The sequence below is a fragment of the Salvelinus sp. IW2-2015 genome, linkage group LG23 (genome assembly GCF_002910315.2).
Source record: "Salvelinus sp. IW2-2015 linkage group LG23, ASM291031v2, whole genome shotgun sequence".
In the NCBI taxonomy this organism is placed as follows: Eukaryota; Metazoa; Chordata; class Actinopteri; order Salmoniformes; family Salmonidae; genus Salvelinus; species Salvelinus sp. IW2-2015.
This window is the reverse complement of record NC_036863.1, coordinates 22,165,201-22,181,805: the sequence shown is the minus strand read 5'-3', so window position 1 is coordinate 22,181,805 and position 16,605 is coordinate 22,165,201. Positions and strand designations below refer to the sequence as shown.

At 41.3% G+C, this 16,605-nt stretch overlaps 1 protein-coding gene across 7 annotated transcripts in view; it reads left to right on the top strand.

Moving 5' to 3' along the window:
* LOC111950908 (P2X purinoceptor 5) overlaps positions 1–16,605 on the top strand; it is a 62,198-nt gene that overhangs the window by 43,712 nt on the left and 1,881 nt on the right. For 6 of the 7 annotated variants that reach the window (XR_011473898.1, XM_023968842.2, XM_023968840.3 and 3 more), the window contains 9 exons: positions 7,700–7,850; positions 8,774–8,845; positions 9,463–9,538; positions 9,861–9,945; positions 10,130–10,210; positions 12,649–12,790; positions 13,765–13,898; positions 14,267–14,360; positions 14,466–14,531. Coding sequence is in view for 6 of the 7 variants with exons in the window: in XM_023968842.2 (XP_023824610.1) it covers positions 7,700–7,850; positions 8,774–8,845; positions 9,463–9,538; positions 9,861–9,945; positions 10,130–10,210; positions 12,649–12,790; positions 13,765–13,898; positions 14,267–14,360; positions 14,466–14,531 (901 nt within the window). In the remaining variant the exon portion in view is untranslated. Of the gene's footprint in view, positions 1–7,699; positions 7,851–8,773; positions 8,846–9,462; positions 9,539–9,860; positions 9,946–10,129; positions 10,211–12,648; positions 12,791–13,764; positions 13,899–14,266; positions 14,361–14,465; positions 14,532–14,960; positions 16,030–16,605 lie in introns of those variants that run through there. The other variant, XM_070434263.1, reaches the window with a different exon arrangement.

Genomic DNA, 16,605 nt, shown 5'->3' with positions numbered 1-16,605 from the left:
AGGATGATATCTAAGAGGGTGCCCATGGTTACCGATTTAGGGTTGTACCTGGTAGGTTCCTTGATAATTTGTGTGAGATTGAGGGCATCTAGCTTAGATTGTAGGACGGCTGGGGTGTTAAGCATATCCCAGTTTAGGTCACCTAATAGTACGAACTCTGAAAATAGATGGGGGCAATCAATTCACATATGGTGTCCAGGGCACAGCTGGGGGCTGAAGGGGGTCTATAACAAGCGGCAACGGTGAGAGAATTGTTTCTGGAAAGGTGGATTTTTAAAAGTAGAAGCTCGAATTGTTTGGGCACAGACCTGGATACTATGGCAGAACTCTGCAGGCTATCTCTGCAGTAGATTGCAACTCCGCCCCCTTTGGCAGTTCTATCTTGTCAGAAAATATTATAGTTAGGGATGGAAATTTCAGGATTTTTGGTGGCCTTCCTAAGCCAGGATTCAGACACGGCTAGGACATCCGGGTTGGCGGAGTGTGCTAAAGCAGTGAATTAAACAAACTTAGGGAGGAGGCTTCTAATGTTAACATGCATGAAACCAAGGCTTTTACGGTTACAGAAGTCAACAAATGAGAGCGCCTGGGGAATGGGAGTGATGCTGGGGGCTGCAGGGCCTGGGTTAACCTCTACATCACCAGAGGATCAGAAGAGGAGTAGGATAAGGGTATGGCTAAAGCCTATAAGAACTGGTCGTCTAGTGTGTTCGGAACAGAGTAAAAGGGGCAGATATCTGGGCGCAGAAGAATAGATTCAAGGCATAATGTTATAGACAAGGCTTTGGTAGGATGTGAGTACAGTGGAGGTAAACCTAGGCATTGAGTGACGAGAGGTTTTGTTTCTTCTCACCAGTTAAGCCAGGTGAGGTCACTCCATGTGTGGGGGCTGGAACAAAAGGGCTATCTAAGGCATATTGGACAGGGCTATGGGCTCTACGGTGAAATAAGACCATCACTAACCAAAACAGCAATAGACAAGGCATATTGACAGTAGGGAGAGGCATGTGTAGCTGAGTGATCATAGGGTCCAAAGAGTAGCACTAGATAAGTCAGGGAGCCAAATCCCATAGCCTGTCCTATCTGTGTGATCTTAGGCATGCTCCCTCTGATCCTCTCTCTTGGTTTCTCCTTACACACACTGTACACAGTGATTGATTGATCTTATTGTACATTTCTCGTTCTAAGTAGAACCCTCTGCAAACGTTTATACCTAGCACCAAATGTGGTTCTCTTATGGGGACAAGCAGAAGTAGACTATGTTCTACAACAATAATCCACTCTCATTTGCCATTCAGTTCCTGTGATGGGTTGGGAAGTGTTCAGTGTGTTGCTGGAATTATTTAATTTGTCACAGTTTGTCAAATGTTTTGTTATATTGAATATTTAAATCCAATTTCTAGTTGTATTTATCTTTCAAGTCCTTCCGTAGTTTGAATATGAAAGGCATTGTGGTAATCTCTTCTATTAACTTGGTTGAATTGATTGGTTGAATACCAGGCAGGCTGCGGCGTTCTAGATAAGTTGCAGGGGTTTGATGGCACAAGTGGGGAGCCCAGCTAACAGCGAGTTGCAGTATTCCAGACGGGAGATGACAAGTGCCTGTATTTGGACTTGCGCTGCTTCCTATGTGAGGTAGGGTCGTACTCTACAGATGTTGCAGAGCATGAACCTGTAGGAACGAGTCACTGCTTTGATGTTTGCAGAAAATGACAGGGTGTTGTCAGAGGTCATGCCAAGGTTCTTTGGACTCTGGGAGGGAGACACCGTGGATTTGTCAATTGTGATGGAGGTCTTGGAGCTGGCAGGCCTTGTCTGGGAGGAACAGCAGCTCCGTCTTGTCGAGGTTGAGCTTGAGGTGGTGGGCCGACATCCAAGCTGAGATATCTGCCAGGCACGCAGAGATGCGTGTTGCCGCCTGAGGGGGGGGGGAGAGTATTTGAGTGTCATCCGCATGGCAATGATAGGAGAGACCATTTGAGGATATGACAGAGCTGAGTGACTTAGTGTATAGAGAGAAGAGGAGAGGACCTAGAACTGAGCCATGGGGGGATACCAGTAGTGAGTACGTAATGCAGACACAGATTCTCTCCACATTACCTAGTAGAAGCGCTCTGCAGGGTAGAATACAATCCAAGAATGTCCTGAGCCTGAGACGCCCAGCCCTGAGAAGGTGGAGAGGAGATCTGATGGTTCACAATGACGAAGGCAGTGGATAGATCTAGGAGGATGAGAACAGAGGAGAGAGTAAGCTTTGGCAGTGCAGAGAGCCTCCGTGACACAGAGGAGTCTCACTTGAGTGACCCGTCTTGAAGCCTGACTGATAAGGGTCAAGAAGAACATTCTGAGAGTGATAACGAGAGATGTGATCAGAGATACCAGTCTGTAGTTTGATCTCAGAGGGGTCGGGGGTTGGTTTCTTGAGAAGTGAAGGGACTCTGGACATTTTAAAGTCAGAGGGGACGTAGACAGTGGTTAGGGATCAGTTGATGAGGGAAGTAAGGAATGGGAGAAGGTCAGCAGAGATGGACTGGAGACGGGAGGATGGGGTCGATAGGGAAGGTTGTTTGGCGGCTGGACCTCACGAGTTGCATGATTTCATCTGGAGAGAGAGGAGAGAAAGAGGCCAGCGTAGGATAGTTCTGTGTGAGTGGGACCAGTGGACTCAATAGGCTGAGTGAATGAGGAGCGGATGTCATCAGCCTTCTTTTCAAAGTGGTTGACAAAGTTGTCCGCAGACAGGGAGGGGGTGGAGGATTAGTTAAGTTCAAGTTGTGTGTGCACAAGTAAARTGAAATGCCTTTCTTGCAAGCTCCAAACCCAACAATGCAGTAATCAATATGAATGTAAGGTAGAACTAAAACACACAATAAATAAGAAATAAGAACACGAGAAAGTAAGAAGTTATATACAGGGTCAGTTCCAGTACCATATTTACAATGTGCAGGAATACTGGAGTGATAGTGGTAGATACAGTATGTATAGAGGTAAGGGACTGGACTGCTGAGGACTGGGGTAAAGTCATTTTCTCTGATGAATCCCCTTTCCGATTGTTTGGGGCATCCGGAAAAAAGCTTGTCCGGAGAAGACGAGGTGATCTCTACCATCAGTTCTGTGTCTGTGTGGGATTGCTTCTCAGCCAAGGGAGTGAGCTCACTCACAATTTTGCCTAAGAACACAGCCATGAATAAAGAATGGTACTAACACATCCCCCGAGAGCAACTTCTCCCAACCATCCAGGAACAGTTTGGTGATGAACAATGCCTTTTCCAGCATGATGGCRCACCTTGCCATAAGGCAAAAGTGATAACTAAGTGGCTCAGGGAACAAAACATCGATATTTTGGGATCATGGCCCAGACCTAAATCCCATTGAGAACTTGTGGTCAATCCTCAAGAGGCGGGTGGACTTACTTACGCCTTTTAGAGCGGGAACGCAACACCCTGCTCCAACTCAACTCCCCGTGGAGTAAAAGAGGTATGGGATTGTAGGTGCGAGTAAGGATGACAAAGGAAGAAAATTTACCATTTACTGGGTATTTATTCCTTCACACGGTAAATTTGGGAAAAAGTGGCTGAACAGAACCAAAGCAAAGAAAGTAAATGTCAAAGCCCCCTCCTATCTTACCTGCCTACCCACTACTTATCTAACTTAGCACCACCTGGTGCGCTAACCAAAATACAGGGGGTGGTCCGCCGAGGTCTTACCTAGTATGTATAGACAGTAAACACTACGGGTTATGTATGCCCGCAGGCCTCTTGCCTAAGCACTCCCTAGGTGCCTTCCCCTTCCCCCCTGGGAACAAATTAAACAGAATAACACCAATAATCAAAACCACTGCATCCTAATGGCACACACATACCTCAGAAGCAGCGGCTATACAATACTTAACCAAAAACTCTGAGCGACAACTAACACAGAATTTACCCATCAGAGAGAGAGAGAGAGAGCGAGAGAGCGAGAGAGAGAGAGAGAGAGCGAGAGAGCGAGAGAGAGAGCGAGAGAGAGAGCGAGAGAGCGAGAGAGCGAGATGAGCAGAGAGAGAGAGAGGAGAGAGAGAGAATTCCATAGTAACATCTGACAAAAATATCTAAAGACAATGAGGCAGCAGACTTTGTGGAAATTAATACTTCTGTTCACTTCTTCAAACTTTTTGGCCATGACTGTAGACTCCTGTGAGTGTGCATAAAGACAGTGCAAAGATAAAAATAAAATAGTCTCTATAGCCAGGTTAGGTATTTAGCAGTCTTATGGCTTGGGGATAGAAGCTGTTCAGGAGCCTGTTGTTGTCAGTCTATGGCTTGAGTGGCTGGAGGGAGGAGAAGGTGGATAATAGTTTCCTACGGTTAAAGAGAGAAGCTTGAAATGTAGAGTGATAGAAAGTGGCTTTAGCAGCAGGTAAAGAGGAGGGAGTGAAAGGATGATAGGTCATCCTAGGAAGTTTAGTTTTCCTCCATTTTGGCTCAGCTGCCTGCAGCCCTGTTCTGATAGAAGGGTTGCTGCCAAGGGGTGGGGATTGTCTGTAAAGTCTACAGTGAGAGGAGCAAACAGGTATAGAAAACATACACATAGTTTACAAAGCTACAAAAGAGCAAAATGAGATAATCTGAAAATAACTAGGTAAGATCAAGTGAGAGAATGCTGTGGAGCCTTCCTCACCTTCATTCCTCGAAAAACACTGCAGAACAGTCTTTGTTTCAGCGACAGTCTTAGTTTTGCCCCTTAATCCTGGTTGATGTGTCAACAATCAGCTGCAAGTTATGAGAAATCAGCAGTTCACACACCAAGTATGCTACTGGAAAGACAGGCAGCCCTTTAAGTAGATGGCCCTAGCTAGCAAAAAGGCCGTACCAGAGAACAACAGATTAAGACAAAAAATTATACTTTCACTCCTGGAGATATCAGGAGTCTTTTAGCTATGGGTAGAGATTGAAGCTATATTTAGAAACTGGAGGTAGACATGGTAATAGATGATCATCAGCCGTGTCTGGAAACATGTAATAAAATAAGAAATAAAGATGCATAACAAATTGGTGATAGACATGTAATAAGCAATGGAGTTTATTAAAGACTACACCATTCACAAATCACTGTGTGGAGAAAGCGAAGGAGGTCCTCTTTGACTTCAGAAAGAAGGCTGATTTCATTACTTCAGCTGACCCTTAATTGAGAATAGGTAGAGAGGTGCATCAATTTCAATTATTTAGGGACTATTACAGGCAGATGCCTTAACTTCACTGAAAACACAGTACATTTCACACTTACCTGCTATGGAGACTGAGGCGCATCAATGTAGTTCCCACAATCCTGCAGAGCTATTACACCTGCCACATGTTACATCAAGCTGAGGAAGGTAGTCAGTATGGGCTCTGCTGTCTGAGAGCAGCAGTGCTCAGGCCTTTAGAGGATGTATGACACACAGGCAAACGAAGAAGGCAACACAAAGAGCAGGGGACTCAATTCACAATATGTGTGGCTTCTTCCAGAGTCTGCCCTCTGGTCTGAGATACAGTACATACACCAACGTTCATGACCAACTGAGGCAGGGGCAGCTTCATTACCACTGCAATTCGACTGCTCACTTAGATCAAGGAGCTATAGAAATTCTACAAAAAAATGTTACTAGTACTGTAACGACTTTCTTCCTGGGATGAATGAGAGGACCAAAATGCAGCGCGGTTAGTGTTCAACATGTTTAATGTGACGATACACGGTGAACATTTAACAAATAACAAAATAACAAACGTGAAAGCCGAGACAGTCCTATCTGGTGCAGAACACAAACACAGAGACAGGAAACAAACACCCACAAAATCCCAACACAAAACAAGCCTCCTATATATGATTCTCAATCAGGGACAACAATTACCATCTGCCTCTGATTGAGAACCATATTAGGCTGGACATAGAAACAGACAAACTAGACACACAACATAGAATTCCCACCCAGCTCACGTCCTGACCAACACTAAACAAGCAAAACACATAATAACTCTGGTCAGGACGTTACAAGTACATTAAGGTAAAATAAATGAATCCACCAATGGGGGTGTGATGTGTGTTCCTATCATGTGAATTTTCCAAAGTTGATTTGGGGTGTCAAGGTGACATTGTTAAGGTTCTATTGAATTTGGAATKATTTTTTATAAATATATACAGTATATAAAAACCAATGAATAATGAACAGTTGAAATGAGGCTGCTAAGTGACGTGGTTGAAGACCTATTGACATGTTAAAGTTTCATATATTTATATTAAATCATGTATTTTATAGGAAACCCAAAGTGTGTGCAACATGACTCTCTATATAGAGAATAATGGACAGTTGAAATAAGGTTGCTAAGTCACCTGGTTAAAGAGCTATTGAATTTTTACATTTTCATATATTGACAAAAAAATTGTGTAAACACTTTATAGGAAAACCAAACGGTGTTCAATGTGTTTCCCTATGATGTGAACAATACACAGTTGGTTTAAGGTGCTTAGGTCATGTGATCAAGGAGATATTGAATTTCTAAGTAAAAAAAGATTAGAAAGAATAAATTACAGTAAAATAACCGAAGGGTGTGATGTGTGTCCCTACGCTGTGGTAGGGACAACATTCCAAAGTTGGTTTGAGGTGTCTTGGTCACATGGTCAAGGAGCTATTGATTTTTAAGTGATTTCTCTTTTTATGTATGAATCATTGACTAGGTATCCCCCTTTCCTTTTATTGTATGAGAACTAAAGGGTGTGCAACATGCTTCACTATATAAGGAATAATGGACAGTAGAAATAAGGTTACAAAGTCACGTGGTGAAATTTGAATATTGTGATCATGCACTTTGTTTGACAGTTCCTAACTATTTGCATTACCACAGCACCAGGCTGCCTACACTGTTGCCACGTGATTATGAAACTCGGGTCGGAATCTGGAAAATAAGGCAATGTTGTACACCTTTTTTCCTTCATAAATAACTCAACCTGAGGTATGTAGCTCAAATCATTTGGGAGCTATTGACGTTTTTAGGTCCTAATGTCTGGTGAATATCGAATCTCAAACCAGCTTTACCAAGGTACCCTCAGGTGGCTATATTGATGCACTATGAGAGTATACAGACAATATACTTTTTTAAATATATTTTTGCAATAATAATTCCAGAGACCTAGAATTCCAGAAGGATATATATCTCCCCTTCACGAGGCTACCGTCATTAACTTTTAACATCATGTACCCTTGTAAAAAAGTGTGTATTAGGCTGGTAGGCTACCAGTTCAACTTGTCAATCTGTTCCTATGTTCCTTCAAACAATTAGAGAAATTCTCAACAAAAATCAAATTAATAATTGCAGTTCGGGTAAATGTAAATAAAGCATTTTTTTTGTTACATTACTTTTGACCCGAAATAATCCACCCATGTCACAGAGACAAATCATTCCTCCACAAAATGAAAGTATCCTTTCATGACTGCCTCCTCTCCCTCATCTCATTACCATGTATTACAGTATTCTATAACAGGGTTATAGAATGCATTTGACATTTATGTGTCTTATGAGCACTCAGCACATGAAGGATCCAAGTTTGTTCAAATAACCATCAATGTTAATTTTATAAGTGACTGACAACTAATCTATTTTCATATGTGACCGAGAGTTAAAATTAATGAATTTACAGAAAAAATCTATCAATCAATCAATAATCAGTGTGTTTAAATTCTCAGGTGGGTTTTAGTGTTTAAGAAGGGGTACCAATCGAGGGAGGAGACCGTCCAGAGCTCTGTCATCACCAAGCTGAAAGGAGTAGTCATGACCAACAACACGGAAACTGGACTTCGCCTGTGGGGGCCTGAGGATTATGTCATACCTCCAACGGTGAGATTCAGGGACTTTTTGGGAGGTTTTATGTACACAGGTAGAGCCGACACACAGTACACAGGCTACTGCTAAATGATTCATTCAAGTCTTATTGAGTTGAAGCCGAAGCTCAGTCAGTGATACAGCATGTCATTGATATTGTATGTTTTCAAGTACAATGAGTAAAATTTTTATGAGGTCTCTCCATTAACTCACTTTCATCAGTTTTCAATCACACCCAACTGATTTTTAAAGTAACAGGCCACCACATGCAGCTTTACATCACATCCATAGAGACAGTATATCTGGCAGTATATCTGGCTATAGCATGAGATTAGTGCACTTTATGAAACATTGGCATAAGCATCTTTGTCAGCTATTTTGAACATCCATTTGGTACTGTTTTAGAATATGAGAAGTTGACACGTGTTTAGAGTGCTCTTCAACTCTTCTTTAAATAATGTTTATCTTGTATGGTCATGGAAATGGCGATGATTAGAGTCATTGGACGTTATACTGTACAGGCTGTAGAGCAACAGGACAATCGTTATATGCATTTTAGCTATGAGTCTGTTTCCTCAATAGACACTCCATTTCATCTGTCTTGTTAAATAAAAGATAGGGAGTTGATTCTCAACTCTAATCAGTATAATTCACTTAACCTTTAGCGACTCAATGATAAACAGATTCAATAGAAAAGCCTGCTCTTGTCCACATGGTGAGCCCAGTCAGCCACCACTGGATCTCCTTCATTTTGTATTTTGTAAAACTATATTAATATGTGGTGAGAAACTGTGCTATTTATATTTAAGCTTATTAAAAGCTTTGACAAAAGAATATGTATTTAGGGATTTAATTTTGTATAGTCAACACACATTCCATCAGTCCCCTGACTAACCTGATTGAGGAAAGTATAGTTTTAGCTTGTTGTTGTTTTTCAGGGTGAACAGGTTTTCTTCATTGTTACAAATTACATCGAGACCCCGCATCAGAGCCTTGGGTTCTGTGCTGAGGTGAGTGAAAAGCAATTTCGTACTACCATAATCTAGACAAAATCTTGTTTATTGAATTTATTTTCAAAGATCCCCCTGAGATAGAGATTGGATGACTGTGCAGCTGAGATAGCAATACTTTAATGATCCAATCAAACAAGGAAATTAAACTCCACTAAGTCAGCATTGATGATGCTATGGTTCTTACCATATATGGCAAAGCAAGCAGAAAAAAACAGCTAGTAATTTGAGGCGGATGTCAGAATCCAAACTGCCTAGAGCTTTATTTGTAATGCCTCAGGCCCAACAGTTCTTTCCTCAGAGAAAGATGGTTTGACCTTGCCATTGTCTTCCAATAATTGCTTATTTGATGTTAAAGTACGCTTTCGGTGCCGCTATGATAAGTTATGAATGATTGATTCATTATATTTAATGAAGATAAAAACTTCATAGTATGAAGGGTTCACTGGTCCAATAACATTGTGTTTTCCTAAATTGCTTCAGCGTTCAAATGGTGCTCCTCACTGTGGTCACTATGCTATTGTATGTTAATAATCATAATCTCTAGGCTCTTCAATACACTGCTTTGAATACAGGCTTGCATTTTTAACTGCAGCAACGTGTCCTATGTTCTCCAGAGCCCTAAGGTGCCAGATGGCCAATGTGTAAACAATGAGGATTGTGCTGAGGGTGAGGCGGTAGTTGCTGGCAATGGTAAGGACTAATATGGTCAACTGGGGCAGTCTTTATCTAATTTCTATTTACATTTCCAAGATTCACATTTATTTACAGATTAACACTGGCTATGATCACATTTCTCTTAGATGCACATGTATACCGCTAATGTGTAGAAAGCTTATGAGAATCACAGCGTTGGAATTGGACAAATGTCTCTCTAGGAAATTCCTTAGAAAAATATTGCATGCCAAAATTATTCAACTTTGGTAACTCCTACGCATTACCCTTCACCCTAATTTTCCCCAAGATTATTATGTCTTTCCAGGATGTTGACAGCGATCTTTACCTTCCCTTGCAGGGGTGAAGACCGGCCTGTGTTTAAACTCTACAGGGACCTGTGAGATACATGGCTGGTGTCCTGTTGAGACGGGACGTAAACCCTTGTGAGAATTCATCCTCTTTTGCTGTGAAAATAATGAAATTGTCACTTTTGCATTGAGTCTCAGTATAAATGTACCCACTACATACACTATGTTATGTACTTCAGTATTCTGAAGTACCTTGTCCTGATCATCTACCATTATGTAGAAGTCACTTTGATTTAACACTTTCCCCCTTACTTTCCAGGGAGGCTTTATTAAGCAAGGCAGAAATCTTCACAATTTACATCAAGAACTCTGTCAGGTTTCCGAAGTTTGAATTCTCCAAGTAAGTGGTGTGGTGTTAAKTGGGGCTTGTTCATGCAGACTTCAGGGTAGTAGAGGCTATCTGTCTCTAGGGAAACAGTCAGTGTCAGTGACATAGATCATTAAGTATGTGTAAGTAGGGCAGTGGGGGATACATGTCCTAGAACTGCTTTGGATAGCTATGAGGGTGCACAGTCCCTTCTATTTATATACACCCATAGCCATATCACCCAGGGCCCAGTGAATGTGTGTGTGTGTGTCTGTACACGTGCATACTGGGTGCGTGTGTGTATGTGTGTGTTCAGTGAGACAGTGGAGCGGTCATCTGAGACGTCCTTGACAACAGAGCAGGCCTAGTCCAGGACAGGTGTCAGAACAGATCTGATTGGCTCACTGTGCTCTCATGTCAGTAAGTAAGGCTGTTGTTGTAGAAGGGTTCATCAGCCAGAACATCGGTGGTGTCTTTCCATGCCTAATAGGAAAGCACAGAGACATCAGACCTCTGCCAATTCATGATTCATCATTTCAGTTGTAGATATTTTGATTAGGGGAGAGTGTTTCTAGGAAACCATACACAAAATTAAYAATGTGACCAAATATTTAAGAAGAGGTCATCATTTCATTGAGTCTGTGAAGGATTGAAACCACATGGAAAAAATGAATGTATTGTGTTAGAGGTTTCAGGATTCTTTATCTAAACCAAAGCAGATAGTTTTGTACATCAGTTGGGGTCTCTTATAAGCTACAATATGAGGTCCTAAACCTAGCATGAAAGTGCATCCTTGAAGCTGTGTGGGCAAATATAGTCAAAATGTTTGCCTTGGGTAAAGTTGATGTTTACATTTTGTCATTTTTMTGCATAGTATTTTTGCTATGTGTCATGCATATGAACTCAAGATTTRTATTGTTACAGAGCAGACATCATCATGCCCTGTGTATACAAACGTAAAACAAGCAGGGGTCTAGCCCCCCTAGAGGTTCTTGAGAGAGCAGCCAAGGAAGTCAGAGAAGGGAAGAAGTCCATTCAAGCAGCAGTAAGGGCTGCGAAAATTTACTGAATGACACTGAAGAGGTACATTGACAAAAAATAAAATGAACATGAACCTGTGTGAAAGAGAAGCTATGATAGAGTAGCAGAGGTACACAAGGTCTTATCTGATGACAATGGAGTCTGAGCTTGCTMAACATACCAAGAATCTCGTGGACCAGTTTCATGGGCTTATGCAGAAAACGTTCCTATGAATTGGCACATCGAAACATCATCCCTGGCCCAGACCACTGGTCCAGAAATGGAAGAGTAAGTGATATTAAACAGAGATATCTACATTGAGTATACCAAACATTAGGAACCCCACCCCCAGAACAGCCTCAATTTGTCGGGGCTTGGGCTCTACAAGTTGTCGAAAGCGTTCCACAGGGATGCTGGCCAATGTTGACTCCAATGCTTCCCACAGTTTTGTGTCAAGTTGGCTGGATGTCCTTTGGGTGGGGGACCATTCTTCATACACACCGGAAACTGTTGAGCGTGAAAAACCCAGCAGCGTTGCATTTCTTGACACAAACCGGTGCACCTGGCACCTACTACCATACTACATACTACCATACCTGTTCAAAGGCACTTAAATCTTTTTGCTTGGTCAGTCTATGTCATGGAAAGATGTTTTGTATACTCAGTGTATAGCTGAATGTAGGCATACATTGAAGATGTACAATTATACCACACTCCCATTCCATTAATTAAACTTTGACCTACCATCACACGCCACTGGCACAGGACACCATCACCCACTTACCCCAAGGTGGCTCAACTTACCCTGTCCCTATGCTCAATTTACCCCATATCCAGAGTAAGTTGTGCCAAGAGACCACTTGTTTTGTAAAAACTATGTTTTCAAAACTTATGTTTACAATAATTCAGATTATTTCCAGGGATACACAATATCCTGAAATAAATGTACATATATTTGTTAGAAAGAATACTATATTTCCCTTGATGTAGTGATACTGAATGTAAAAAATGTCTCAACATACCCCACTCTCCCCTACATTGTGTGTATGGAATGGAAAGTGTCTAAACTATGAAGTGCTTGAACTATGAAGTTACTTATTTTTTTATTTATTTTTTAGAACGACAGATTTGAAGTTCCTTGAATGAGCAGCATGAATAAAATGAACAGTTTAGTAGATGTGCAGCTTGAAATAGCATAATATATTTGCAGTGCCATATGAGCTATTTAAGAAATTATAGATAATATATGTAACTCTGTGCTATTCCTTATCTAAGGGTTACAGAGAAAAGCGTGTCATTTCAAGGTGATAAGATAACTTAATTGTTCAGTTCATTCTTACTGGTTTAGGCCTATGACCTTTTTGGGATTTAGCCAAGGAAAAGTATGATACTGGACTACTAATCACATATTTAAAAAATGACATGTCCTGTTCTGTCTCTTTTTCCCGCAGGTCAAATGTCCTGGACACCGGTAATGACTCCTATCTAAAGAGATGTTCCTATGACAACGACCTACATCCCTACTGCCCCATCTTCCGTCTGGGAGACCTAGTCAGCAGGACTGGACATGATTTTCAGGACATGGCTGTAGTGGTACATAAATGTATTCTTTTTTTATCTTTCAATTGATCCTTTATTTAACCAAGTTGTCCCATTGAGGTCAGGAGACCACTTTCCCTGTCAGAGAGAGACCTGGCATAGAGGGTTGGGTTTCTTGTTAAACACTGAGTCCACTGAATCCAAATTAGGCTTTTCAGGCTTTCATCATTCTATCCAAGCAGTGTGGGAGTGGTGTAATTCTATTTTCCTCCAGTCCATTTGATAATTATGCTTGCTTTCAGGCAGTTAGGTAATTACCATAATTTTGATTACATTTAATTGGACATTTGCCATGTAGGCTGCAGTCATTAGGCCTGACATTTAATAATAATAATTACAACAACAATATGAAACATAGCAGTTGCTAGATCTGTATTAAGTGGCCTGTCACAGAGCCCTGCATAAAGGGCTTTCACCTCAACTCCCTAGTAAGCTCATGGTAGACATTTACAAGTAAACACTAACTTTTGTTGTTAATATAGCCGAACACCCAGCATAGAACAAGACAATGGGTTAACCAGAGCCATTCTTACCATATATGGCGAAGATGATCAGCAGTGTAGTAGCTACTGTGTTATCATTAGAGTTGCCAGTTTTAATGTTGTGAAGTACAGTATATTTATGTTCCTAGTTGTTAATGTTTAACGAGGACAGTGATGTAAATGTGACCACAGTTCATAGTCAAGGTTAAGAAAGTAAACTTGAATAGCAGGGCAATAGAGTAATCCTCCATATTTAGAGCAACGTCAAGCACAGTGTTTATTCATAAACAGTGTAATCTTTCTCGTTCTCTCTCTCTCTCTCTCTCTCTCTCTCTCTCTCTCTCTCTCTATCTCTTCTCTCTACTCTCTCTACTATCTCTATCTCTATCTCTCTATCTCTATCTTCTATCTCTATCTCTATCTCTATCTCTATCTCTATCTCTATCTCTCTCTCTCTCTCTCTCTCTCTCTCTCTCCGTCTCTCAGGGTGGGTCAGTTGGAATTCTGATTGAGTGGAACTGTGATTTGGATAAGGACTACTCACAGTGTAACCCAGAGTACAGCTTTACTCGTTTGGATATGAACTTAAACAGCTCTGTCACATCAGGCTACAACTTCAGGTACATCTTGACATGCATTAAAGTAATGTTCCCAAACTTTTGTATAATTTCAGCCAGTAGTTTTGAAAGTGGTGCTCATGAGCTGAAACGGGTCCCCATTTTTTGTTGTTGTTGCAATTCGCATGATATTTTATGAATCCAATTGGTACAACATGTTACAAATTTGTTGTGCTTCAGATCCCCGTACTGCATCTTAAGCACGTTTTACTTCATGCAGATATAATAATCCATGCACTATTCTGAAAAGTTATTAGCTTGAGCTAATAAAGCCTGAGCTCTCTCCAAGTACTGTATTTCATCTCAGATCTATCTCTACCAAGCAGTTGTTGACATTTCTGTTCCAAACAGCTGATTTGTTTGTTTTCCAGATATGCCCGGTATTACAAAGATGAAGCTGGAGAGAGCTATCGGACTTTGTATAAAGTCTATGGGATTCGCTTTGATATCATGGTGAATGGACGGGTATGACAGTGATTCTAGCTACACTTACTTGTCTAATTGAATGTGTTGGTAATATTACAGTCCGTGTCAGATCAAATGTTCTTTGTTCTTTATTGTGTTCTTCAGGCTGGAAAATTCAATATCATTCCCACAGTAATAGCTATTGGGTCTGGGCTCGCTATTATGGGCATGGTAAGTTATTTAATAGATTTGTGTTTTAATTTGTTTCCAATACACATGCTTGTCTATTTTCTCCCCCCCAAAAAAAATATTTCTCTGTAATTCTGTTTCATGCAGCATGCCCAGGTTGGATGCTATCAAATGCTTTTGAAATGCAATGCATTCGGAAAGTATTCAGACCTCTTGACTTTTTCCACATTTTGTTACGTTACAGCCTTATTCTAAAATAGATTATTTTTTTAAATCCATCATCAATCCACACACAATACCCCATAATGACAAAGCAAAAACAGGTTTTTAGAGTTTTTTGCAAATGTATTAAAAATGTAAAACTGATATCACATTTACATAAGTATTCAGACCCTTTACTCAGTACTTTGTTGAAGCACCTTTGTCAGTGATTACAGCCTCGAGTCTCGTTTCTCCCATTCTTCTCTGCAGATCCTCTCTAGCTCTGTCAGGTTGGATGGGGAGCATCGCTGCACAGCTATTTTCAGGTCTCTCCAGAGATGTTCGATCGGGTTCAAGTCCGGGCTCTGGCTGGGCGCCTCAAAGACATTCAGAGACTTGTCCCAAAGCCACTCCTGTGTTGTCTTGGCTGTGTGCTTATGGTCGTTGTCCTGTTGGAAGGCGAACCTTCGCCCCAGTCTGAGGTCCTGGGCTCTCTGGAGCAGGTTTTCATCAAGGATCTAGCTGTACTTTGCTCCGTTCATCTTTCCCTTGATCCTGACTAGTCTCCCAGTCCCTGCTGCTGAACAACATCACCACAGCATGATGCTGCTACCACCATTCTTCACCGTAGGGATGGTGCCAGGTTTCCTCCAGATGTGACGCTTGGCATTCAGGCCAAAAAAGTTTCTTCTTGGTTTCATCAGACCAAAGCATCTTGTTTCTCATGGTCTGAGAGCCCTTTAGATGCCTTTTTGGCAAACTCCAAGTGGGCTGTCATATGCCTTTTACTGAGGAGGGGCTTCCATCTGGCCACTCTACCATAAAGGCATGATTGGTTGAGTGCTGCAGAGATGGTTGTCCTTCTGGAAGGTTCTCCCATCTCCACAGAGGAACTCTGGAGCTCTTTCAGAGTGACCATCGGGTTCTTGGTCACTTCTATGACCAAGGTCCTTCTCCCCTGATTGCTCAGTTTGGCTGGGTGGCCAGCTCTCTGAAAAGTGTTGGTGGATCCAAACTTCTTCCAATTAAGAATGATGGAGGCCACTGCAGAAATGTTTTGGTACCCTTCCCCAGATCTGTACCTCAGCACAAACCTGTCTCGGAGCTCTACAGACATTTCCTTCGACCTCGTGGCTTGGTTTTTGCTCTGACATGCACTGTCAGACCTTTATATAGACAGGTGTGTGGCTTTCCAAATAATGTCAAATCAATTGAATTTACCACAGGTGGACTCCAATCAAGTTGTAGAAACATCTCAAGGATTATCCATGGAAACAAGATACACCTTAGGTTAATTTCAAGTCTCATTGCCAAGGGTGTGAATAGTTATGTAAATAAGGTATTTCTGTTTTTTATTTGTAATACATTTGCGAACATTTCTAAAAACCTGTTTTCGCTTTGTCATTATGGGGTATTGTGTGTAGATTGATGAGGATTTGTATTTAATTTCATCCATTTTATAGTAAGGCTGTAATGTAACAAAATGTGTAAAAAGTCAAGGGGTCTGAATACTTTCTGAATGCACTGTTTCACCACAAGAGGGCGATCCCCTATCATTTTTCATACAATATACTAATCTTCTTCATTCCAAATCGATCCCTATCCCCTTGTTTGTAGATCTGAAACATTTGGGTAGGTCTAAGCAATATCGCTACATTTTCTTTTAACTGTCTAAACCTGTCATATCTACAGGAGTACCTTGGGTGTATAGGGGTCAATTTGGCATTCAGAAGCCCTCTGCCCCTATAAATAGTGCCCTATTTCAGTCTTATTTATCTGAGGAGACAGCTCTTTGAAGTCTGCTGTACACATCCACAGGACAGTTAGTGTTTTTTGTATTTTTGTTTTCACTATGGCCTGTGAAGTTGCCTGAAGCTTTATTGGGGGGTGTTGGCCTTATTTCTATCATGATTAA